Raw genomic sequence first — 24847 nt, 5'->3', positions numbered from 1 at the left:
TGCCCAAGGTGTCACAGCACACAAGTGGAGGGGGCGTGGATTAGAACCCATGACCTTCTGACTCCCAGGCCATTGCTCTACCCACCATGCCACGCTGCTGATCTACCAAAGGGAGGTAGGAGTGAGTGGGAGCAGCTGAGAGCCTGGCTGAGGGGTCCCTCCCCCTGCTGTCTCTGCAACATCCTGCACCTCCCCCCACCTCCACTCTCCTCACACACACATGACTTTTTGTGACTTCCAAACAGGAATTGGGCTCCCACTAAGGCCGGGAAAGGGGGAGTAGTGGGAGGCTGAGTGCTGCCCATCTATTTCCCAATGGCAAATGCAACTTTTCTCAGAGGCTCCAGCCAGAGAGAACAGAGCACTATCCTCTTTGAAGGAGGCCAGGCTGTCTTAGATAGCTGACTGTGGATTTCCTCTCCCAATCTAAGGCCTCCCTTATCTGGGGTTACTCATTTGGCCTGTAAATATCAGGTTGACCAACTTCCCAGAAGGGGTGGAGTTATTGATTAACCGAAGCCCCTAAATCCCCTCGCATCCCCTGGACCTGACACAGCTGAGATGGAAGCCCAAGCCTGCGCCGCACTGCTCCTCGCCTCTCTCCTGGGGGCCCTGATGCTGCCGGCCCAGGGAACAGACCACCAGGTATGATGTCTTCTCTCCCTGTGTCCCACCTCCCCCAGTGAAGTGGGTGAGGCTGCCTTTCCTCCAGAATGGAGGGGGTGATCTCGGGGGTGGGAACGGCCTCTGGAAGTTAGTGAGATGATGGCAGGGGGAGCGGCGTCTGGGTTTGTTGGGGTTCAACCCCGGAGGGAGGATGGTGGGACAACCTTTCCTGAAGTTCCCGAAAGAAGGGAGGGGACCCCAGCCCCAGTGTCAGACCTCTTAGCACGGCGGGCCCTTTGAGGCACCATGCTGAGACCCTGGAGAGTGGTAGTGGGGGAACAACTGTCAGGGATGCCAACCAGTGGGTGGTCTGTCCACAGGGCAAACCCGTGGTTGTTAAGGATGGGGCACAGTCCTGAGTGCCTGTCTTGCCCCTGCCTCTAGGCAGGGCCTTCCTCTACCCACCCCGCCCCCCACACATACACCAGCCCAGACAGATGGGGAAGGGGGTTGGAGAGAGGGGAGAAAAGGGGGAGCTGAGGGACTTGGTGCGGGACAGGTTATGGGGCAGTAATTGGCATGTGTTTCTGTTGCTGCTTGCCATTATCCTTAAAGCCCAGAGAGCGGGGCAGTGGTTGGGTAGATCCACGCCTGAGGCACTGCAGATCCACAGACTCCACACCCCATCGCTTCCCTCCCAGCTCCATTTTTAGCTCTGTGCTCTCCAGCTAAGCAGCAACACATGGCTGGTGGTGGGCCTGCTCCACTGGCCCTCTAGTTCAGTCAGTCAGTCCGTCAGTCAGTCAGTAAGCACTCAATAAATACGATTGACTGAATCAATCAGTCGTATTTATTGAGTGCTTACTGTGTGCAGAGCACTGAACTAAGCTCTTGGGAAATATAATAAACATACCCATTCCCTGCCCACAGTGATCTTACAGTCTAGAGGGGGAGGCACACGGTTGCATGACCTCACCCCCTACCCAAAGACAGTATCTCTGGTTCCCCCCAGTAACCACTACCAACAAAAGCAACAGGATGTTCCCCCTGCCCCCCAACATCCTGCACTTGCCAGGCCATAGTCAAGGTTCCACCAGAGAGGACGGGGAGGACCAGTTGTCACAGCAAAGGCCAAACAGGGATTAGAACTCAGATCCCCTCACTTGCAGTCACATCTCTGCATCCATCCCAAGGGCCCAGCTGGATGTCTGTCTGGCCAAGCCCGGTCTTCTTGCCCCTTCTTTAAGCTCCAGCCCAGCACAGGGCCCCAGGGGCAGGAGCAGGATTGGTCTGGGCAAATTCCTCTACTTTTCAAGGGCATTTGGGTTGTCCAGCGCTTCAGATGGCAGCAGCATCTGAAAGGGTTAAGCAGCCCGAAACGCCCAGGGCAAAGGCCGCCGGTCCATGGCCAGGGCTGGTTGCACAGCCCCCCGCAGAAGCAAAATAACCTATAGGAAGCTAGAAGTCAAGCTGAGAACTCTGGCCCAGTGGGGTGGGGGTGGGGGGCTCTATCAGTCATGTGCTTAGAGGCCAGAGTCCCCATCTACTGCCCCCTCACCCTCTGAGCTGGCCAAGAGGGCTTCTCTTCTATGTACTTGTCTACACTGGGTCAATAACTCGTGCTGTCTACACAGAGATCTGCCCAGGTACTATTTTGCCCCCGCACTCTAAGCCCCCCTATATAGAATCACAAATTACCCGACCTGTGACTTACTGGGGAAAGCCAGATAAAGTCTGAGGGCCTGGGACTTGATCCACCTGGCCAGAGCGAGTTTACTGCTCTGCCAATGGGAGAAAGATGGTAACCCCAGGCTCTCTCTAAACTTTTCTGTCCAAAATCCCAAAACGACTCACCTTGGCCCCATGGGGCAGCCTGGGTGGGAAGAAGGTTGCTTCCCATTTCACAGATGGGGAAACTGAGGCTCGGCAAAGTTAAAACCACCAAAGAGTCAGAGTCAGAGCCACATTGAAGCCCAAAGGTACTGGCTCCCATCCCTGAAGCTCTTCCCCTGGGGTTAAGCTCAGATGAGAGCCACCCAGAATGCTCGTATGGCATCAGGGAAGGGATGGGGTCAGATTTGCCTACCGCCTTGCGGGGAAAGCTACTGGCCTTGCATTTTTCCAGAGAGGAGGTAAGGAGCAGCAGCACTTTTGACCTCAACCTCACCCCCAAATCATGACCTCGATCCCCAGGAACTCTACTCCTGGAAGCTCCACTAGGGAGCTGGGACCCTAAGCATTGTCGCCCCCAACCCTGTTGGAGGGGCCCGGGATCTCAGGAGGGGGACTTCTCTGGGGTCGCCCCATCCTGAATCTATTTCCTGCTTCTTGGGTGTTGGGGGGCAAGCCTTTGAGGGGCAGCACAAGGGTGGTCCCAGTGAAGTGGAGGAGCTGTCATTTTCGTTGCCATTTTGATTTCCCTTTCCCCACCTCCTTCTCGCCCCCACCTCATCCAGGATGGAATAGACATCTACAGCTTGAAATTGGACTCCAAAGTGACCTCACGCTTCGCCCACACAGTCATTACCAGCCGGGTGGTCAACAGGGCAAATGAAGCCAAAGAGGCCCTCTTTGAAGTGGAGCTACCCAAGACAGCATTCATCACCAACTTCTCCATGTAGGGCTCCTTCCCTCCTCCTCCTCCTTCTCCCTCCAGAACCTAGACTTGCCTGTGGGGGGTTGGGGGGGTGAACTCAGAAACAGGGGGTTGTTCTGGGAATCTCAACTCAGTGACAGAAGTCTTCCTTTTTCTCCCACCCTGGCCATGGCTAAGGCCACAGGCCAGAGTTAAATTCGAGCCAGGAATGGGAAGGATGCTGTCCAGGTGCCCGTGCCCTCGGCACCATTAGGGTTGGCACCCTGCTCTATGCCCTGTCCCAGAAAAAGGGCCTGAGCTATTGTTATCCCCGTAGCTGTTGGTGCTGAATGGCAGTTTGATTAATTTATAGCTGACTCCTGACTATACTGCTCAATGGGAATCGGAGGGAGCCTGAAAATTTTAAATCTTCCAGCTCTGCTCCCACTTCCACCCCATCCACTCCCCATCCTGGGCTCCTTGACCCCCCGACCTCCCCTTCAACCCCACTCAGATCTTTCCTCCTCTCTAGTCTCTTCCCACTCCCTATCCTCCCACTAAATGGCAGGCTGTGAGCCCACTGGATTATGAAGTCTTTTAAGGCTGGGATCGTGTCTTCTAAATCTTCCGTACTCCCCCAAGTGCTTGGTGAGGCACTCAATTCACTGTAGGTACTCGGTAAATACAATCGATCGACTGATTGTCAGTGATGTGGAGTTTGTTCCCTCACTTCTCAGGATCATCGATGGGGTGACGTACCCAGGGAATATCAAGGAGAAGGCAGCTGCTCAAGAGCAGTACAAAACAGCTATATCCCGAGGGGAGAGTGCCGGTCTGGTCAAGTAAGTGCCGGGGCTAGGGATAAGGCCCTGGTTATTTCCCTCCCATTTGGACTAGTTCTTTCCCATTTCAACACACAGCCTCCTTTGTTTGCTTCTCCTGTTGCGCATTTCACTGCTAGTTTGCTTCTTGCCCAGGCAGATGGATACAGGCCATAGGGGAGGGGGAGGAGGCCTTTCTACTTTTGTTCTTCCCCTTCTCTGGCAAGGGGCAAAAGAACAGTGAAATGGACAGGAGATGATGCAAAGGAGCCTGGGTAAACCACAAACCAGACAGTCTACCCTTGATCCCTTCCCTGGGCCCCTGCAGCCCCAACCCCTGCTCCATCTATCCATCCCCTCCCGCTTGTTTCCAGAGCTGTAGGGAGGAAGGTGGAGACGTTCCAGGTGGCGGTGAACGTGGCGCCGTCCGCCAAGGTCACTTTTGAACTGGTTTACGAGGAGCTGCTGAAGCGGCAACTGGGGAAATACGAGCTGCTGCTGAACATCCGGCCCAAACAACTTGTCAAACACCTGCAGGTACTGGGGGCGCTGGGGGAGGTGCCGCAGTTGGGTTCCCCCTCCGTTTCTGGAGCCACTGGCTTCCCGGCCCCAGAACAAGGCCCCCGACCGCACTGACTACGGCCACACCTGCTGGCTGGGGTTCATCGAATCCCAGAGCTGAAATGGACCCCGACACGTCATCTGGGCCAGCCCCCTGCCTCCAATCTTTGCTGGAAGGCCACTCTGGGACTTGGAATGCAAGTGAGGCTGAGTGGGATTCCTCTAAGATTTTTGCCCTCTTGGCCGTACCCCCCCGCCCCCAACACACCTCCATTTAACACTTCTCTTCTCATCCCCCACTCCTGGCTCCCAGTATACACAAAAAGGACAAAAGTGGTGCTGGGAGGGACATATGCCCCTTCCGCTCCGTGCCAGAGAAGAGAGAGCGGGCACACATGTTCCTGAAGCACCAGCCTTTAAATTGTTTACAGACTGAGAGCTTGGCCAACAGAAGGAGCTGCATGGGGGTTTGCGGGGAGGGCCACAAGGTCAGTGAGTGACTTGGCAAGTTTGGAATTGGATCACTTTGGCCTAAAGTCCCATCCAGAACAGCTGATATCTCTTTTTTTTTTTTATGATACTTGTTAAAGGCTTATTATGTGCCAGGTACTGTTCTGAGCACTGGGGTAGATACAAACTAATCAGGTTGGACACAGTCCATGTCCCACATGGAGCTCATAGTCTTAATCCCCGTTTTACAGATGACGGAACTGAGGCACAGAGAAGTGAAGTGACCTGCCCAAGGTCACACAGCAGACATGTGGTGGAGCTGGGAATAGACCCAGGTCCTTCTGACTCTTCTCTGACTCTTCTGACTCTTCTCTTCTTTCCTTAAAGATCTCCAGGGCTGGAGACTCTACAACACCCCTCCATACTGGGTCGAGAAGTCCTTCTGTCTGACCCAAATCTCTCCTGCTGCAATTGCTATTCAGACCCCAGTGGACACGGAGAACAAGTTCTCCTCATAGAACCTTCATTACAAACTGGCTCTTCCAGACCAAAGAGCCTTTGTTTCCCTATCCTAGTTTGGCTGCCTAACCGCCCGCTGCAAGTGGGTTGGCTCTGGTCAGCTGTTTGTAAAGGCAGAAGTGAAGAACCATTAACAGCCTCATCAACTCTCCCCCAGCCACTCATTCCTCTCTTCATCCTCCAGATGGACATCCACATCTTTGAGCCACAGGGTATCACTTTCCTGGAGACAGAGAGCACCTTTATGACCAGCAACCTGACGGATGCCTTATCTGTGATCCAGAATGAGACCAAGGTAGCCCTGCTGAAGTACCCCTTGCCCCATTATAATCCTAAGAGTTCTACAGTCCTACCGCCCGAGCCCCACTAAACTGAATTTTCCCAGACATTTCCCCCGTCCTTTCTAGCATGAGTGCCTGCTCCAAGTGCTTAGTACAGTCTTCTGCACACGTGAAGGGCTTGATAAATACGATTGACTGACAAGAGGCCAGGAGAGTGTCTGAACAGGGAGAGGGAAACCAAAGGGGCAAACTGACTGCCTTGCCTGGATGCTGTTTTTCCAGGCCCACATCCTGTTCAAGCCAAAGGAGCCAAGTCAAGGGGACACCATCCTGGACGGAAACTTCATTGTGCGCTATGACGTGCGCCAGGACGCGATTGACAGTGGCATCCAGGTGGCTCTGAGGGGCAGTGCGGAGGGGGGGAGGGCCAAATGCCTGAGCCTCCAGGGGTTTAAGGGTTGTGGGGGGTGGGGGAGAAGGGGGCTGATGGGAATTGGTGCAGGAAAGTCTCATGATGGACCAGATGGTTCAGCCCACAGTCTGCGCAATCCAAAGCAAAATGGAGGGTCTGGTGATGGAAGTGAAACTCAATACGTTCACAATTGCCAGTGGTTCTCATAGACAGCTGGAAGGAGCCCCTTAGAGGTCACGGAGTCCAGTCCTCTACCTCCAGGGGACTCCTAGAGTAGTAGCCTGCTTGCTTTCATGCCGTAGTGGATTTGCTGCCTGAATTCATAGGGTATTTGCTTCCAGAGTGAAGCCTGGCCTAGTGGGGGCAGACCTCAGCTGGAAGCAGGAAATGCTGGAGTTGTGGTCAGTGCAGGGCGGGGAATGGTCCCATCACCATCCCTCCCCAACTCTGTTTCAGATCGTGAACGGCTACTTTGTACATTACTTTGCGCCAACTGGCCTGCCCACGCTGCCCAAAAGCGTAGTCTTTGTCATCGACAAGAGCGGCTCCATGGATGGGAGGAAGATTGTACAGGTAAGGGGTCCCCCAGACCCTTGGGCCTGAAGCTATGGGAGGATGGGGAGAGGGGAGATTGGGCCCTTTCGTGGACTCTTGGCTCCATCTGTCAAGTGCCCCTCTTGGCTCCTCAGGAGGAGAGGGGCCAGGGAGTGTGTGGGAGGGGGAAGAGTTTCCCAGGCATCCAGTGCCATATGCCTGGGTCTGAAACAGCTGTCGGGGTGTTTCATGTCGGGGTCCATGATGGGGTGGAGCTCCTGGGATTTCCCCCAGTTGCCCTGCCTTCCCCACCTCCCCTGTCTCCCTGCACCAATACCCATCCAAGCGCTGAATCTGCACAGACAGCCGCGTTCCCCACCGTAGTCCACACACCTTTCCATCAGAACTACGAGTGCCCACCGGGTTCACCACCCAGTCGGTTCACATCACTAGATCTTTTAAAAGGTGCACCAGTGTTCACAGCTCCTCTCTGGATGATGTTTTCCGGTTTGGGTTCGCTGCAACACGACCCCTGTACAGATCCAAGCAAAACGTGTTTGAAAAAGAAGTCACCTCATCGGGCAAACTCCACTCCCTAAGCCAACTTGAGCCAAACCATCCTCTTCTCTCCTCCCTAGACCCGAGAAGCTCTGCTGAAGGTCTTGGGAGACCTGAACCCCGAAGATCAATTCAACTTGGTCGTCTTCAACAGCATGATTTCCCAGTGGCAGCCGTCTCTGCTGAAAGCCACCCAGGAGAACGTGGGCAGTGCCAAAAAATTCGTTTTGGACATCAGAGCTTCAGGAGGTTGGAGGGGATAGCAGGGGGCTGAGCGAGTTGGTATCAACAGAGCTGCTGGGGACCTGGCTGCGGGGGGAGAGAGAGAGGGCCGTCCCTGGCAACCACACAAGGTAGCCACTGCCCTTGGGCTCTGATGAGACTCCTCACCCTCCAGTGGGATGGGCTTCAGCCAGCCCCATATTTACAAGCTCTGTTCTGCTCCAGGTTCAGGGAATGCAGTGGGGAGCAGGGGAGATTGCTCAGGAAAGGAATGGATGGTGAGGGCTGGGGTCGGGGGCCTATTTCTTCTTGCCTCAGGAACAAACATAAATGAGGCCGTGCTGGCAGCCGTGCACCTGCTGGATGAAAGCAACCAGCGAGAGTTGCTTCCGGAGAATAGCGTGTCCATGATAATCCTGCTCACAGATGGCGAGCCCACCGTGGGTAAGTAGTGGGTCAGCCCCAGTGAAGGGGAAAGACGAGAGGGCTTGCGTTAACTCCACCAGCTTGCCACTTCCGGGCTCCTCTGTCATGAGTTGCCGTGTGACCTTGGACAAGTCACTTCACTTCTCTAGGCCTCGGTTCCCTGATTTGTAAAATGGGGATTAAGACTGTGACCCTCATGTAGGACATGGATTGGGTCCAACCTGATTATCTTGTAGATACCCCCCAGCACTTAGTACAATGCCTGACACATATAGTATGTGTTTAACGAATACCATTAAAGAAAAAAAACAGTTGGGCCAGAGGTGTGAAGAGCTCATGGAAGTTATTCATTTGTTTGGAGAGAATCACCCAAGAAACTCCACCAAAGAGGGTCAGAGCAATCCAGGTTGCTGAATGAACCGGGGGTGGGAGGGTGGGATGGGGGTGTGAAAGAGAGATGAATTCTACCAGAATTGACACCGCTGTTATTTCTTTGGAATCAGTAGTAATAATAGTATTTTTGAGCCCCCACTGGGGGCAATGCACTGTACTAAATGCTTAAAATGGGACTGTGGCTGGGAAACACTTTGGGAAACATGAGCCTTTGGAGCCTGTAGGAGTTGGAACTTTAGAGTCCTAAAATCCATCAAATCCCAGAACTGGAAGCAGCATCCAGAATTCATCCTATCCAGTCCCCCGCCTCCAGGTAGGCAGCTGAGTCACTAAACAAATCCAGGGACAGATGGGGGTTGATTCCTTTTAAAAGTTTTCCCAGAATGGAGCCCTCACAACCTCCAACCTCCCTCAGTAGTTTGTTCACCCTCATTGTCGAGAAATCCTTCCGTAGGTCTAACTGGGCTCTCTTGCTAATGTGAAAATGTATGTACATTTCCTCTTGGTTGGTTCACTGAGGGCATGGCGAACAACTAGCCAGCACCCTTCTTCAAGACCCTCCACTCCCCCCCACCCCACCAGCCTTCTCTTATCCAGAATAAACAACCCTAATTCCTCTAACCTTGCCTAAGAACTAGTTCAACAAAAACAGAACTCCTATGTTCTATATTGACAGTTAATGAATAAGGTGGAGAAACGACCTCCAACACCTGTTTCTGGAGAGAATGTTGAAACTATGCCAGGCATATCAGCAGCATTTCCCAGGATTGAAATTGGGCCTTAGACTAGTCTTCAGGGAAAGGTTCTGTTCCTTCTTCCTCCAGGAGCCCTGGAGACCAGGGAGGGGGAGGTGGGGGCAGTTGGATCAGTCAGGCGTTTGTCCTTGTGCAGATGAGGACACTGATACCCAGAGGACAAGTCACCCTGGGGCTGAGCCAGGCTCAGAACTCCCAGCCCACAGAGCCCTGCCGCTCTTGTCCCTGAATTTAACCAAATGAGGTTCACATTTTTTCTGTACAAAATAACTCACTCAGGTGAAACCAACCCCGAGAACATTCAGCAAAATATACAGAGAAGCCTGGATGGGAAGTATGCCCTATTCTGCCTTGGCTTTGGCTTTGATGTCAGTTATTCCTTCCTGGAGAAGATGGCACTGGACAACAGCGGACTGGCCCGGCGCATATACGAGGATTCGGATGCAGCCCTGCAGCTCCAGGTCAGAGCTCAACCCGAACGTAAGCCCAGGCACGCGATGCCAATCCTGGCTTGGGCCCATGGGCCATCCAGTCCAGGGTCCTGTTACCCTCAGTGGCCATGGGAAGCTTGGGGGAGCCGTGTGATGGTAGCCCCATGGAGGACACTATCAAAAGCCGAAAATAAAAGTCATCTGAGGTAAGAGATGGTTAACCTGGCCTTGGGGAGAAGAACAAGAACATATCATCCCACATGCATGTGGAACCGGCTCGGCCTTCCACACTCCCTGGACTCCCCATCCAAGATCTTTCTTGAGTCCTTTCTTCCTGGGGGTCTATAGGAGAATGTGACTGCAATGGCTGACTGCAAGACTGAGCAAACTTCTCTCTGTTGGATTTGGGTTTCACCGTTTTTTTCCCCTCTCCCCTGCTCCAGGACTTCTATCAGGAGGTGGCCACACCATTGTTGAAGCACGTGGAGTTTAAGTTTCCGGAGAACACTGTTCTGGAGCTGTCACAGAACAACTTCAATCTCTTCTTCAAGGGCTCTGAGCTGGTGGTGGCTGGGAAACTCCACAGTAAAGAGCAAGAGAAGTTTTCGGTTCAAATCGAAGGCCAGTCGGTGAGCCTGCCACCTGGGCAAACCAGCTATTTCTCTGCCCCTGAGCCACAGGGAACCCCATGTTCACTCCCATCCTCTTCTCTTCCCCTGCCTCTCCAGCCCAACTCCCAGTCATCCCCAAGGCCCAGCTAGCCTCCTTCTCTACAAGCCTGCAAGCCCCCTTGCTCCCCACCCATCTCCTCCGGCTCCACCCACCTGCTTGTGTTTCCGTGAACTTCTAATATTTTCAGGGTCCCCTGCTTCTGGTGGCTCTGACCCTGCCACCTGCTCTACAGATAGAGCTATCTTCAGCGAGAGAAGTGAAGAGCCCGGTTGCTTTCCCAGCCCAACAGAGATGGGGCGGGGGAAGGTATTGAGAGGCAAGAGCCAACACTCAGTGAAGGTCAGGGAAGACGTATGGGAAATACTGGCATTTTGAGGTCACTTAACTGGTCTCACCCTGCTTCCCACCTGCTCACCCACACTGAACCCCACAGCTCAGGCCCTCTTTGCAGTAGGACTACGGTGCTGGGTCCTGGGATTCCGTTCACGGAGCCTTGGAGCTCCAGAAAAACCCAGCCGACCAGGACCTCATTCGCCATTCCCATCCCTCTCCCACAGAATGCCCAGAACTTAATGTTCAAAGCGGAAGCCAATGTGGCCGAGAAGGAGAAGGTGTTTCAAAAGCAGAAGTACATTTTTGGCAACTTCATGGAGAGGCTGTGGGCCTATCTGACGATCCAGCAGCTGCTGGAGAAAGCGTAAGTTTCCTAAACCTTCCTGTGACGCAATTCCTCCCAAGACAGAGCCCTTTCCAGGAAGAAGCCATCACCCCAGAAATGTTCTAAGAGGTTGGGAGTATCGCCCCCCTAAAACACACACACACACACACACACACACATGCACACACACCTTGAGAGATAGGAAATGAGTTCCCAGCTCATGGTCACTGTTTCCTGAGGTGGCTGAGCAATTAGACACCAATCAGAGATCATCCACCACTGAAACCGGTGTGTATCTATATCACCGGCATGGATTGCGTGCTTTCTAGGTCCCCAGTGCAGAACTAGACACTTAAGGGACTTATAGAAGAAATAGGAAATGAAATCTCTGCCCCCAGGGAATTAATAATCTAACGGGGAGGACAAGTAGACAGAGATGAACAAATATACCAGAGTTAATAAGTAAACAGCTCACTATCTAAGAATGTTTGGAGTGGCTGAGGGGGCGGCATGACCTACGTGTGGGGGGAGGGTTAATCGAGACATGCCTCCTGGAGGAGGTGTCCTTTGAAGGTAGGTAGGAATGTTGTTTGGCCAGTTTGAGAGGGAGAGCATTCCAGGATGGGGGAAGAAGAGGACAGAGCCAGCTGAGGGAGAGGCTTGTAACTGATGATCAAAAGCTTTGGTTTTTATGCTGAAAGCAATGAGGAGCCACTGGAATCCTTTAGGAGGTGTGGGGTGCTTCCTAGGGTGTTTGAGAAAGTGCAGTTTTCTGTTCCAGACAGAACATTGGGCCATGGGAGTCCAGGGTCCAAATCACATTGTCCAAACTCGCTCCTGTTCCCCAGGACGATGTGGTTAGCTGGTTTCTGAGGGGCCTAGACCCAGGCTTCCTTCTGCCTGCATTCTCGTTCTCAGTCAACAGGGCACAGGGAAGCTGTCACGGGGGCTAGGGTGAGGACTGATGGCTCCAAACGCTTAGTGTTTCAGCCACAGGAGAAGAGCGGACGAAATTGGAAGCCCGAGCTCTGGCCTTGTCCCTGAACTTCAGCTTCGTCACCCCCCTCACGTCCATGGTGGTCACCAAGCCAGGCACCGAAGATGAGGTCCAGGTGGCTGAAAAGCCTTCTGAATCTGGTGAGTGCCGTATTTCTCGAGCTTTACTGTGTGCAGAGCACTGGACTAGGCACTTGGGGGAGTACAATACAACAGAGTTGGCAGACATGTTCCCTGACCACAAGGAACTTACAGTCTAGCTTACAGTCCCATGTTCTGTGCACAGTTCTTTACCAAAAATCCCCTCTCCTGGCCCGCTTAAATCCCTCTCAATGCTCCAAAGCCCCCAACTTGGCATGGGAACAAGTCCCAGGCCTCAGTATTCAGCGGCTGCTCTGGCCAGCATGGGGAAATTTGGAGAAGGTGATGAGGATGGAAAGGAGAGACTGAGCTCTTGCTTTCAGCCCCTGAGGAGAGGCTGGAAATCCTCAGTTCCAACCCAATCTGGGCTGTTGAGGGTGGAGGTCGTGCAAGAAGCTGGACATTTTACATTCAAGGGTGCAGAGGAATTGCTAATGGCATTCTCCACCTGTCTGATGGAAAGAGTGTCAGCACTATCTTGTTGCCCTCTCCTCGTCACAGTCACACCGAAGAGGGGCTGCAGGGAAAGGAGGGGCTCCAGGCTTGCACTGATTTGTGTCTTTTTTTTTCTAGATAACGAGCAAGTGGACTCCAGGTTTCACCTCGGTGAGTCGCCTCCCCCTCTCCATACTAGTAAGAGACTATTGGGGAAGGGGCCTCAGAGGGCAGGTGCCACAGCCTGGCTGGCTTTGAGTGATTCCTCTCCTCAGCTCACAGTCTGAAGTGAATGGCCAGTGTGGCTATGGGAAGGGTTTCAGAAAATAATGAGGCTGATTCTTCAGTTATGGTTTCGAGCCTATTTGAGTAGCTACAGCAGGAAAATCATCCTCTTGGGATCTTTGTTTTAATCATTTATGAATGGTGGCCCAAACGTAGACCTAATCTGGGGTTCAGCTGTGGGAATAGTTTTGAAAGAAAACCATGTAACTTGTATTTGGTATTTGAGCACATGGGTATCATTTTACCTCATTATCGATCAAGTCCCTAATACCTAGCATCCTCTGAAATACGCAGATCACTGTTTTAAACTCACTTGGTCTCTAAGTGACTTTGAGGATGCCTGGAGAGGGGTGGAGGCCAAGGGATCTGGAGTTGGAGAAGAGTCCTTTCTGAGGGAACTCTATCCCCAGGCTGGGACTTCTCCCATGGCAGAGGGCTGAAATGAGCACCTGATCCCAGTCTTGCTGAGGGTTACTGAGAACATGAAGCAGACATGACCCCAGTGCTCGCTGGGAGCTGGGTCAGTCGGGTGAAACACTGGGAAATCATATACCTGCCTGGTGGTGCAGATTTGGGGGTATGCCCATCCCCTTCACCTGATGCGGGTGGAACCAGGGGAAGGGAGAGTTCCACATTCCCAAGGAAGGATCTGAGTGAAGCGGAGGCAGAACTGGAACCAGGACCCAGGAAGGATCATCTCAATCAGCCCCAGGACCCTATGGACAGCATTGTTGGAAATGTTATCATTCCTCTATTTCCCCCAACCCCCTACCAACTAGATCATCTCCCTCCAGGTAGAGGAAGAGGAGTATCTCAGAGGGTTAACTCCAGGATGTTCCTGCAGAAAAGTCACTTTCAAACACCTTCATGTGAGTGTGTGTGTGTGTGTGTGTGTGCGTGTGAGAGAGAGGCAGAGATAAAGGCAAAGAGATGGAGACAGAGAGACAGAGAGAACTGAGACAGCCAGAGACAAAGAGAGCTGAGAAAGAGACAGATAGGGAGAACTGAGAGAGAAAGAGACAGAGAGAGGCAAAGAGAGAGAGAGAGACACAGAGAGAGATGTTGGATGTGGGACAAAATAGAGGCACTTTGACCTCCCCTGCCTGGGATGGCAGAACAGACAGGACGAGAAGAAGTGGTGGTATCAATCAGGCATTAATAGTAATATTTGCTAAGCACTTAGAGTGCACAAAGCACTGTACCCAACTCAACAAAAAATGCACTGGTATTGATTCAGACATCAACCATGGCCTCCTTTGGGTTCACAGTCTAAACCGGGAAGGATAGACAATCTGAGGAACAAAAATAACAGAATAAATCAGTCAGAAACAAACAGCAGGACTATATTGGATGTTTGGGGTCAATCAATCAATGGTATTTATTGAACACTTACCATGTGTAGAACACTGTACCAAGCACTTGGGAGAGGAAAATACAAAAGAATTGGTAGATTGTGATCCCTGCCCACAAAAAGCTTACAGTCTAGGGGGCAAGATAGACATTAAAGTAGATTAGGGTTAGGGGAAGTCTTGCCCCCCACCATTTTCTTGTCTTTGCCCATCATCCTCAGGGAATGGATTGCACTGATGGAAGTGATGTGTGACCACTCCACCCTATGGTTCACTGAACTGGCCCCCATCTCCACAGTCAATCAATCAATCAGTGGTATTTATTGAGGGCTTATTTTGTGCAGAGCACTGAACACAGTGCTTGGGAGAATACCATAGAGGAACTAGACATGACCTCTGCCCTCAAGGAGCTTACAGGCTAGTGGTCAACCTCCCAGCTGGGCAATAGTCACGGGGCATGGGGAGTGAGGCAATAGATTTGGGGTCCTGAGAACTTTCCCTTTCCCCTCTTTCCCTCCCACCCATCCACTTCAGGCTTGCCCATCCTCATGGCCAAGATTACTACATCTTCGAGGGTCAGGGGATCCCACCCTGCACACCTGCCTACTCCTCACCTCCCTCCTCATTCCCTCCTGGCTCCTCCCCCGGGAAGCATCTGACTCCTCTTGTGTTCTTTCTTAGCCAACCTTTTGCTGACCAGGGGGAGCTCTTCGAGACCTCAGTACCACTCAGGTAGGTGAAGCTGGAAGGTTCTACGTAAAAGAGGGGGAAGAGAGAAAGCAGAAGCCCCCCCCCCCCCGCCGCCCACACACACACACACCAAGGTGTCCTACCTCTCTTATAATTCCTGATGAGGACCTGGAGGAATGGAGGGTAGCAAAAGGAGGGGCTGTGACTGTTCAAGCCATTGTCAGTGTTCACAGCTGGACTTGGAACCCAGAGATAGATCGGGTTCCAGATCCTTAAAGTGATTTTACACTGAGCACCTGCTTGTGGTCTTGAGCACCCCCAGCGTGGGAGCCTGCAGGACAGGACTCTTCTGGCCTTCCCACCTCAGCAGGTATCTCCAGGTTGCGGAACAGGGGACCAGAAGGACCGAGGAGGTTAGCCAGACCAGCAGTTCCCGGGAGCTTGATGGATGTTGGTAAGTCACACAGGTGAAATTAAACTCAGCACTGGCCCTCGGCCCTGGGATGGGAGTAGAGATCAGTGTGACTTGGAGATGATCGATCTGGGAAGGTTTCAAGGAAGAAGCGACACTTGGTTAATAGGAGATATGCTCGAGGGGTCGGGGAGGCTGCCTTAGAATGGGTCCTTCATTAATATCTTCAGGCTTATCTTCATCTAGGACATAGCCTTGTTCCTGACCTTACCCCGCTTCTCACCACTGTTGCTCAGCTGGGAAGTGGAATAGAATTGGGAGGAGGGTGGCAGCTTGGGGATCAGAGAGTGATTTCTCCTCTTCCCCTTCTCCTCTCTCTCCTCTTTGCTGGGTCAATACTGGCATTTTGGGATATGGGGAGATGCGGATGATGGCAGGGACACCACTTCACTGCCACTAGGGTCGGGCGGGGTCGGAGGGTGGTTATGTATCTTCATGTCCAAAGGGGTGCCAACTGGGTCAGGGCCCAAGGCCTTGGGGACCTTCCCCAGAGCAGACAGGACAGGAGCAAGTACTACAGCTTCCAGTCAGGCATGGGGTTGGGAGACTAAATGTAATAATAAAAGTAATGATAGTAATTGTGGTATTTGTTAAGTGCTTATTGTGTGCCGAGCACTGTAAGATGCAATGGGAGAGATCCAAAGATAATCAGGTGGGACACAGTCCCTGGCCCATATGAGACTCGGGGCTGTGAACAAGAGAGAGATTTTAGGGTGGATAAGTGGGGTTTTGAAGGGGAAAGGGAAGAAAAAAGGGGAAGGAGTAAGTGGAAAAGGGAGAGGTAGGGGAAGAGGAGGAAGGAAAAGAGGGAGGAAGGGGGAGGAAGGTAAAAAGGCACTTGAGATGGTGTCTCTTACTTCCAGTGAACCTCTCCATCTCTTCCTCCTCCTCCTCCTCCTCCACCATGACCATTTAGTATATTTCACTGAGCTGTGTGGCTGGGCCAGAGGTTCCCTTCATCCCTCCCACCCCCAGCCCCGGCACCTGAGAAGGTGAGCCCAGCAGAGGCCAGCCGAGCCAGAGCCACTGTCCCTTGAGAATGATGGAAACGGGCGGGCAGCAGTGGCTCCAGGTCGGGAAGCAGCACAGGCACTGACTGTTCCAGCTTAAACAGCCTCGACAGCAACTCCAGGTTTCTCATCGTCCTGGGGCGTCAGAGCTGGGAGCAAGAATAGCCTTTAGACCAAGTCAGGGACCAAGACCTGTTGGCAGGGGACAAGAAGGGGAGCAGACAGCTCCATCTCTGGCCCTTTTCTGGCTGCGAGGGGGTAGAGGTTGGCTGCCTTCCCTGCCCCAAAAGCTCCACCTCATGATACCAAGCCCATGGAGCTGGAGCCTCTGGTAAGGGAGAACTCCCTGACTGGACAAGGTGCAAAACATGGAAATGAGGGACGAAGAATGTTGGGGAATCCCTTTTCCTGGGGGTCTTTAGGCCAGCTTTCTAGACTGGGAGAGGTACAATCCAGTGTGGGTGCAGGGGACTGGACAGAATGACCTTTTGAGAGCTGTTTTTTCTGTCTAGGGAGGCTTTGGCTTCCCCAACTCATGCTTTGTTTCTGTTTGTAGCCTTGGAGTCAGACCATTATTTCTTAAGAGGTGAGTGTTCAACTGAAACCCCAAGAGACCCCCCTGCGCAACACAGACATGCACACTCAGCGTCGCCTTCATCCCCTGACTACTGGCTACCCTCATGCCTTCTTTAATCAATAGCATTTATTGATTCCCCTACTACATACAGAGCACTGTACTATGCACTTGGAGAGTGCACTAGTGCACTCATTCCTTGCCCTCAAGGATTTTGCAATTTAACACTCTTACCATTTCCCACTAGATGGTAAACTCCTCGAGGGCCGGGAATGTGTCTACCAACTCTGTTGTATTATACTCCCCCAAAGCACTTAGTACAGCTCCCCCAACTGCCTAGTCCAGTGCCCAGCACACAATACGCACTCAATACCATTAACTGATTGAAATCTTGCTGACTCTGGGGGGTTTCCTCTAGCCCTGATGATAGAAAATGTTATTCTGGTCCCTCCTAGTCCAGGCCTAACCTGCCTAATAGCCCCTCTGGTGGACCTGGCCCTCTGCATCCCAGTCTGACCTATCCTGACAGGAAGTCTCTCTCTCTGCAAACCACTGGGGGAGACTCTTGAGCTGAAAGATACGGTCACCGGACACCTGGTGTCCTCAGGCAGGATGTGGGTGGGGCCAAAGGGAGAGGAGCAGAGAAAAAGGAAGATAGAGGAAAAGGGAGAAGCCCTTTTGGGGACATCAGTGTTTCTGGGGCAGCAAAGAGCAGGAAAATCCTGAAATGGTGTTGTTCTGCCAAATGGATGTGCTGAGTCCTAGGGCAGGCTCTGAGGTGGGATAGTAATCCACTGAAACAAAAAATATGCCTAGTTCAGGATAGACTCTGTGTGTGTGTGTGTGTGATCGTGTGTGTATGTGCACGTGTGCACATGTGCGGGGTGGGGGGCGGTGGATTATGAAGAAGTAGTGCCTGTGTGAATGAGTGTGTGTGCTTGAGGGAGCCAGTGGATGTGTCTACATGAAGATGTCTGCGTTACAATGTGGGCAGAGCCAGTTATGTGGATGTGGAACATTCGCTTTATTCTTTCAATCATTCATTCAGTCGTATTTATTGAGTGCTTACTGAGTGCAGAGCACTGTACTAAGCGCTTGGTATGTACAATTTAGCAATTCAGCTTTAGCTACTCTTTAGCTACTCTTACTATGGGGCTCACTCTGGGTCAATCAGGAGATGTGGCCAGATAAAAGCTCACATCTGTATAAATACATCCATATAGCTTTCAGCCAATCCTGAAATATTCTCACAATTTACTGTTCGTCTTCCCCTTTGTGGTTTGATTGTAAAGGGAGTTGGCCACACGGAGTCCATTAAAATACCCGGGTTTGAGATGTTTAAGGGAAAAGAGCTGGGGTTTAGCCCAGCGCGGGGACATGCACACACTCGTCTTTCCAACTCTTACCAGCTCACATTCGTTCAGTGGTAATTACTGAGCATTCACTGTGTGATGAGCACGGTACTAAGCACTTGGGAGAGTACATTACAACAGAGTTGGTGGACCCGTTCCCTGTCCACAAGGAGCTAAATTCCAGGTCTTTAGTTTTGCCTCTTCAATCAATTAATCCATTGTACTTATTGAGCACTTACTGTGTGCAGAGCACTGTATTAAGCTCTTGGGAGAGTAGAACAAAACAATATAGCAGAGTTGGTAGGCACTTAAGTATTCAAATTTTGTTTTGGGGGTAAAGTTTTGCTTTGCTATCTGTCTCCCCCGATTAGACTGTGAGCCCATCAGTGGGCAGGGATTGTCTCTATCTGTTGCCGAATTGTACATTTCAAGTGCTTAGTACAGTGCTCTGCACATAGTAAGCGCTCAATAAATACTATTGAATGAATGAAGAAAGTCTCCCACACCCTGACCTCTTTCGTTCTTTCTTTCAGTTTTTACGACCAAGGCCCCTACTGGTGAGTGAGACCAGCCATCTTGGCCCAGATGAGAAAGAAGCTCCCTTCCTCCCCTCCAATCCCACTCCCCCCACCCCAACCCAAACTCTAGGCTCTGGATCCACCAATTTTCTCTCCTCCCGCTTTCCTCTCACCACCCCCAGAGAGCTCTGCAAGGAGTTGTGGGGCCTGACCTGGGCTCCGCAGTCGGTGGAGGACCAGCTCTAATAGTATTTCTCTCTAGGAGGTCCCATTCCCAGTACAATTCCTCCCCAGCCCTCTCATTCATTCATTCATTCATTCAACAGCATTTATTGAGTGCTTACTATGTGCAGAGCACTGTACTAAACGCTTGGAATGTACCAACCGGTCCTGTGAACCCCTGTTTCACTAACACTTCTTTCTCTCCCCACCTGCTTGGCTCTGTCCAGGGGTCTCAGTGAAAAACAACACTCACTTTATCCTGCCCCTGCCGGGCCACAGCGACGTCCTGTGTCTGAATGTCCTCAGTTCATCCAAGGCCCCACTCGACTTGATCACTGACCCCATCCAAGGTGAGAGGAAGGGGTGCAGCGACAGGGTGGAAAATGATGTGATTGCCTAGAGCCGCACTCTCCCCTCTTCTTTTCATCTTGTTTTGTCCACTTCCTACCTCTGGACACTTCTCCGATGGCTATCCTCATCCCTGTCACCCTCCGAACTCCTGCCTTTGCCTTGGAGGCTTCCGCCCATCTGAGATCACCCCTACTCCCCCGAGCTTGAAGAGTCTGGGGGGTTCTAAATCCCAGGGATCCCCTGGTTTGGTAGCCGCCCACCCTCTCTTCCTTGGGTTCCCACTCCTGGATCCAGCTGCACCTGCTGGCCCTTGCTGGTGGGAGAGTGAAAAGAGCTTGGGAGAAAGAAAATACCTTCCCACCTCTGCGGAGTGGATGGCGGGGGGATGGTGGGCTAAAAAGTGACTGGGGAGAGGTGGGTGGGGAGTGGTTGTTCTACCCTTTCTAGGTTCTCCCATTTAGTCCTGTCTCTCTTTCCTCCTTCTTCCTTTCCTCTTCACTTACCCAGCATCAGCTTCCCCGGGTCCCCAGCTAGCTATCCCCACCTCTCTGCAACTCTTGCCCCTGGAAGAACTTTTCCACTCCTCTCAGCCAGGGTGTGAGATAAACACCCTTTTCCCCCAGTTCTAGCTTTCAACCTTTCTTTTTTTTTTTTTTTGGTCACAGGATCCCCTCTCTATCTTCTCCCTCCCCTTTCTCCCCCCTCCCCTACTCTGTCTCCTAGCTCATGTCAGCTTCCACGACTAATTCTATGTCCACATTTGCAGGTATCTCTGTGAGGGGCAAGTTTGAGAAGCCATCGTCTCAGTTTGTGTGGTTGGAAGTCACCTACCAGGAGCCCTCTGTGCGGGTCCATGTGACCAAAGACCAGATTGAAGTGACTCGCAACGGAAGAACCTCGCCTCACATGTGGAAGGGGAGGCTCTTCCTGTCAATGAGCGGGTAAGCAGGGTTCTCCCAGTGCCCTCTGCCTCAGAGATGGAAATGATCAGAGACAAGGGAATGCAAACAGGGGTTCTGAGGCCCCGATTAACCACCAGCTGAGTTGCTGAAGTCATGCTGCCCCGTCTTCTGCCTCCAGGTAGGACAACACTTTCCCCCAGTCCTGCCAGTGGGGAACTCTCAAGTTCTGAAGGTGCTTCTGGAAGAATATACTCTTCAGTCTCCCTTGAGCCACAAAAAGATAGCTCTCGTACTGAAGGAGAACAGTGGTTAACCTGGTCTAACGATATAAACTGAGTTTCTAGTCATCGTTTTCATTAACTATGAAAGCAGTCACTAGATTCTAAGTTCCTTTTGGGCAGGGAAGGTGTCTATCCACTCTGTTGCATTGTACTCTCCCAAGAGCTTAGTACAGTGCTCTGCGCATGGTAAGCACTCAATACCAGTGATTGATATGGTGAATATGCAAAACAGATGCAACAGAAACAAGCGATTGAAACTCTCATTCAGTGTACAATAAGGTAGAGACATTCTTGAAAAAAATCAAGCTACATTTTATCTTAATTAAAATCAAGCTACATTTTATCTGAATTTTAATTTATGGTATTTTTTATATGCTTACCACGTGCTTACCACATGCTGTGCCAAGACAGGACTCCCTTTGTTTTGGCCTTACTGAGCACTAGGATAAATGCCAGATAGGGACTTTAACACAGGATCCCTGTCCCACAGGGGGCTCGCAAATTAGGAAAGGGGGGAAAGACACATAGGACATTAAGAATAAATTACAAACAACAGTAGGAACAAATTCAAACTTCAACAATCCAAATCAATGTAGAAGAAGCAGCATGGCCTAGTGGAAAGAGCACAGGCCTGGGAGTCAGAGTTCTAATTCTGGCTCTGCCACTAGTCTGCTGTGTGACCTTGGGCAAGTCACTTTGCTTCTCTGTGCCTCAGTTTCCTCATCCGTAAAATGGGGATTAAGATGTGCCCAATCAGATGATTGTGTATCTACCCCAGAGTTTAGTACAGTGCCTTGCATATAGTAAGCATTTAACAACTACCATTAAAAAAAATATATATAAGTAACTATGACAGTACTCGAGAGGAGGCATTTATCAGTCTCCTCGCTGCTCTCGGCAAAGTCCACGATTATGGACGGCCAAGATCTTCCTGATATCCTAAAGGAAGCAGCCCTGGCCATTGGGCAGACATTGGAGTTCTCGATATCTTGGACACTCCAAGTGCTTGGGTCCTGGCTTCTGCCCCCCCACTGCTTGTACCAGAGGTGGCAGATGGGAGGGGGAGGCAACCCAGGTCACCTTTCCAGGCTCCTTAAGGTCCAAGCCTGCCCACAAAACTGACTTGGTGGTGAAAAGGCCCCATCGCCATCGCCTCACCCAACCACCACAATAGGCAGGATGCAAGAAAAAGTTGCAACCACCCAGGGAGCTGTAGGGTAGGAAAGGAAGTGGCTGTGCATTTCGATGGCAGTCAAAATAATCTAGAGTCATATTTAAATAAGAACGTGAGCCAATGAGACAGACCGTCATCTGGTCAAGCCTACTGTCGGTTCAGCCATTTTGCCTCTCAAAGTGGCAAGAGGATACGAAATGGGCATTCATCTTCATGGTTTTGCATGGACCATGTAATATCTTTACCTTTTCCTAAACATCCCTAATTTTTCTTCTAGCCCTCCATTGTGGACCTTGCATCCATAAGCCTAGCCAAACTCCTACTGAACTCACCAGTGCTTTTGGCCTGCATAACTTCCTGGGGGAATGAATGCCACAGGCTGGGTGAAGAAGTGGCTTCCCACTGCTACCTTCACGTTTCAGTGGGGGCTTCCTCATCTCGGTGGTGTGGGCTTTGATGAACAACAATTGGGTGTCCGCCCTGGCCACTGCTTTCATAATTTAGCAAACTTCAATCACGTCCCCTCTCAGCCTTGGTCTCTCCGGGCCGAAGAGCCTGAAGAGTCCAGGAGAGTGTACTGACGGTCCAGATTTTAGACGGTCTTGGATTTCCTGGTCTTCTTTCAGAGATGCATCTCTCTGCAACCTGCCGACTTTACTGAGCTCTGGTGACAGTGTCTCGCCCCTCTGGCTCAGCTTATGTTCTCTTTTGTTCAGTCCGCAAATTAAATCCATTTGTTTTCACGTTTCCTCAGGTGGAGCGGCTCATCCGCGTCCAATCCTTCCGGGTCTTAGTAACCCTCCTTAGTCTTTTCCTACCTGGGGGAAAGGCCCAGGCTTCCCACCTCTTCTTTGGATAATCCGCATTCGATTTCATTTTTTTTTTCCGATTCACATGGCTGGGCCATGACCAAGTTCGATTAGGGCCAAGTCAACCTGGTCCCTACGATTTCAACAGCATCAGCGAGTGGTCGTTCGGGCCTCTTCTAGAAGCCATCGGGGAGGAGGAAAGGTGCATGGGGAGACAAGGAATGGGTCAGACCTGCCTCCTCCCTGGCCCTGCAGGCAGAGCAGCGCCAGAAGTGGGCATTAGATGGCGCCCCCGGCTTGCTCAGCTGCCAATCTGCAGCCTGCCTGGCCACCTGCCTGTCTGGGTCCTGCTCAGGAAAACGCGCTTCTGCTTCCCAGGCTGAGGATCACCATGGAAAAGGGAAAGCGCCTGATGCTCGCTGCCCCCGGCAAAGTCACCATTGGCCTCGTCTCCCAGGACGATCCCCAACCAGCCCTAGGGCTCTACTTGGAAGACACTTCCCGGTTTTCAGACCAAGTCACCGGGGCCATTGGTACGTCCCATCTCCTCATTCCCGGAGCCCAGTCCCTGCCTCTCCGTGTGGCGGCATTCACAGGACCCTCTTTCTAGGGCACCTCCTCATCTCCCCCTCCCAAGCCGAGCCCATCGACTGAACTCATAGTGGTGGTAAAGCCAGAAGGGGTGGGACTCCCTGTTACCCCGAGGAACTTTGGGGGATGATCTGGTAATGGTGGCTTTCATTCCTTGGGGGGGGGGGGGTGTCTCTGTCCTGTAATGTCCCCCTCCTGCCCCGGCCCTCTGCAGACTGCGGCCAGGCCGAAGGAACAACAGGGCATCAGATGGCGAATCGGGTCGGCTTTGGGGATGCTCCAAAAACCTCCCAGAAGGGGGACTGTTGGGAGTCCGTAAGAGACATGGGATCCCCTTTCTGAGAGGAGGGATCAGAGTCAAGGTGTGGGGTTTCTGAAATGAGGGATAAGGTCTTCTGGGGTGGGTAGGCCGCCCCCCCCCCCCCCCCCGCCCCACCTCTCCTGCCGGGACCCAAAGGACTGTTCCTTCCAGTTGAAACTGTTTGCATCGCTCTCCTTTTCTCTCCTTGTCCATAAGGTCAGTTTTACCATGATGCCCATCTGGAAACTTCTGGTGCCAAGGAAAGTAATGGTGAGAGGGAGCTGAGTGTCCAGGGACAGAAGTTCCCAGTTACCAGGTACAGGGAGCCAGGCGGTGCGGACGGGTGGCGGGGCCTAGTCTGGGAAGCATGCTGCCAGGTCTGAGCGGATCAGTCGCCGCGACCTGGCCAATAAGAGGGTCGAGTTCTGTTCCCCTGGAATATTTCCTTAAACGTTGGGAAAGAAATGTGCTAGAAAGAGCTGAGTTTCCATGTGGCCTGAGCTGAATGGCCTTTATTATTGATCCATTCCTCCATTCAGAGATTCAGGGGAGGGGAGGTGTGTGGGAGGTGGGGGGTGGCGGGCTTTCCCAGGATCTCTGTCAAATGCCATGGGCCTGGCACTGCCCCAGGAGTCCATGTGGCACCTCAGTGATTCGCTCAAGGGCTTTGCCTGCCTTTGTCTTTCAGTCAAACCAAGAAGGATTTCAGAGGAGGAGAGACAGCCATCTCCTGTTGGGTGCTGGAGAAATCCTTCTAAGGGGGACGTGTCATTTGCCTGCAGCATCCACAAACTTCAAGGTTCCAGCCCTTTAGATACTGGTCCTGATTTTCTCCCCAAGCCCCGACTTGGATGGGGTTTCTCGGCTGCTGCAGGCCAAGACGAATCTTTTTCAAAATGGCCCCTCCTGTATGTGTCCCATCTGACCTGGTCCAGGTCTCTGTGGCAGGAGCAATGTAAAGCCCTGTATGCCAATGCTGTTGTGTTTGGTCTGTTTGTGACAGGGCGGGGACAGTGGTCAGATGCAAGATCCAACACGAATCATGCTGTTGGGTTAGGTTTGGGGGACCAGAATCCCTAAGGGGCAGTAACTTCGGAGCAGAGGGACGAGCTGGGGTGGCATGGGCTGGGGGTGCAGCTTCGCCACCTAGCAGAGCAGGGGATTCAGAGGCCCCAGGTCCCCCCACCCTTCAGTGCAGTGGTGAGTCCTGTTCCAGAAGTCGGGTAAGGAAGGTCCAGGCCACAGCTCCCTCTCCCCACTTTCTCCGCTGTGCAGGATCATCTCCTACCTCCAAGGACTTCAGCAGGGAAGGTCCTTGTTCAGGAGGGCTGAGCCTCTGGTACAATAGTAATGATAATGAATAATTGTGGCATTTGTTAAGTGCTTACTACATGTCAAGCACTGTACTAAGCGCTGCAGTGGGCACAGTCCTTGTCAAGACAAAAGAGCAGGAAGGAAGAACCTAGAGTGGCCCCTCCCACTCTTAACCAACCCTTGCCTGTTTTCTACACAATGATTTC

The 24847-nt window shown here is 52.1% G+C and overlaps 1 protein-coding gene across 9 annotated transcripts; it reads left to right on the top strand.

The window, feature by feature from the left end:
- The first annotated feature begins 407 nt into the window (after positions 1–407).
- On the top strand, positions 408–24301 carry ITIH4 (inter-alpha-trypsin inhibitor heavy chain 4). 9 transcript variants are annotated; one of them, XM_029050926.2, is made up of 24 exons: positions 408–645; positions 3063–3223; positions 3919–4023; positions 4377–4539; positions 5717–5827; positions 6096–6206; positions 6682–6798; positions 7398–7566; positions 7858–7983; positions 9393–9574; positions 9988–10173; positions 10774–10913; positions 11857–12011; positions 12585–12617; positions 13526–13600; positions 14762–14812; positions 15141–15224; positions 16809–16838; positions 18712–18735; positions 19146–19268; positions 20036–20210; positions 22814–22968; positions 23544–23643; positions 24016–24301. In XM_029050926.2, exons 1-24 carry the CDS (start codon positions 562–564, stop codon positions 24083–24085), a joined length of 2730 nt encoding a protein of 909 aa, XP_028906759.1. In that variant the 5' UTR covers positions 408–561; the 3' UTR covers positions 24086–24301. The 9 variants fall into 9 exon arrangements, with proteins under 9 accessions (XP_028906759.1, XP_028906758.1, XP_028906756.1 ...); XM_029050925.2 differs by having other exon boundaries at positions 15138–15224; XM_029050923.2 differs by having other exon boundaries at positions 15084–15224.
- The last annotated feature ends 546 nt before the right edge of the window (positions 24302–24847 follow it).

Source organism: Ornithorhynchus anatinus, chromosome X1, assembly GCF_004115215.2.
Source record: "Ornithorhynchus anatinus isolate Pmale09 chromosome X1, mOrnAna1.pri.v4, whole genome shotgun sequence".
Lineage (NCBI taxonomy): Eukaryota > Metazoa > Chordata > Mammalia > Monotremata > Ornithorhynchidae > Ornithorhynchus > Ornithorhynchus anatinus.
The sequence above is the reverse complement of the archived record's forward strand: the minus strand, read 5'-3'. Positions and strand labels throughout refer to the sequence as shown.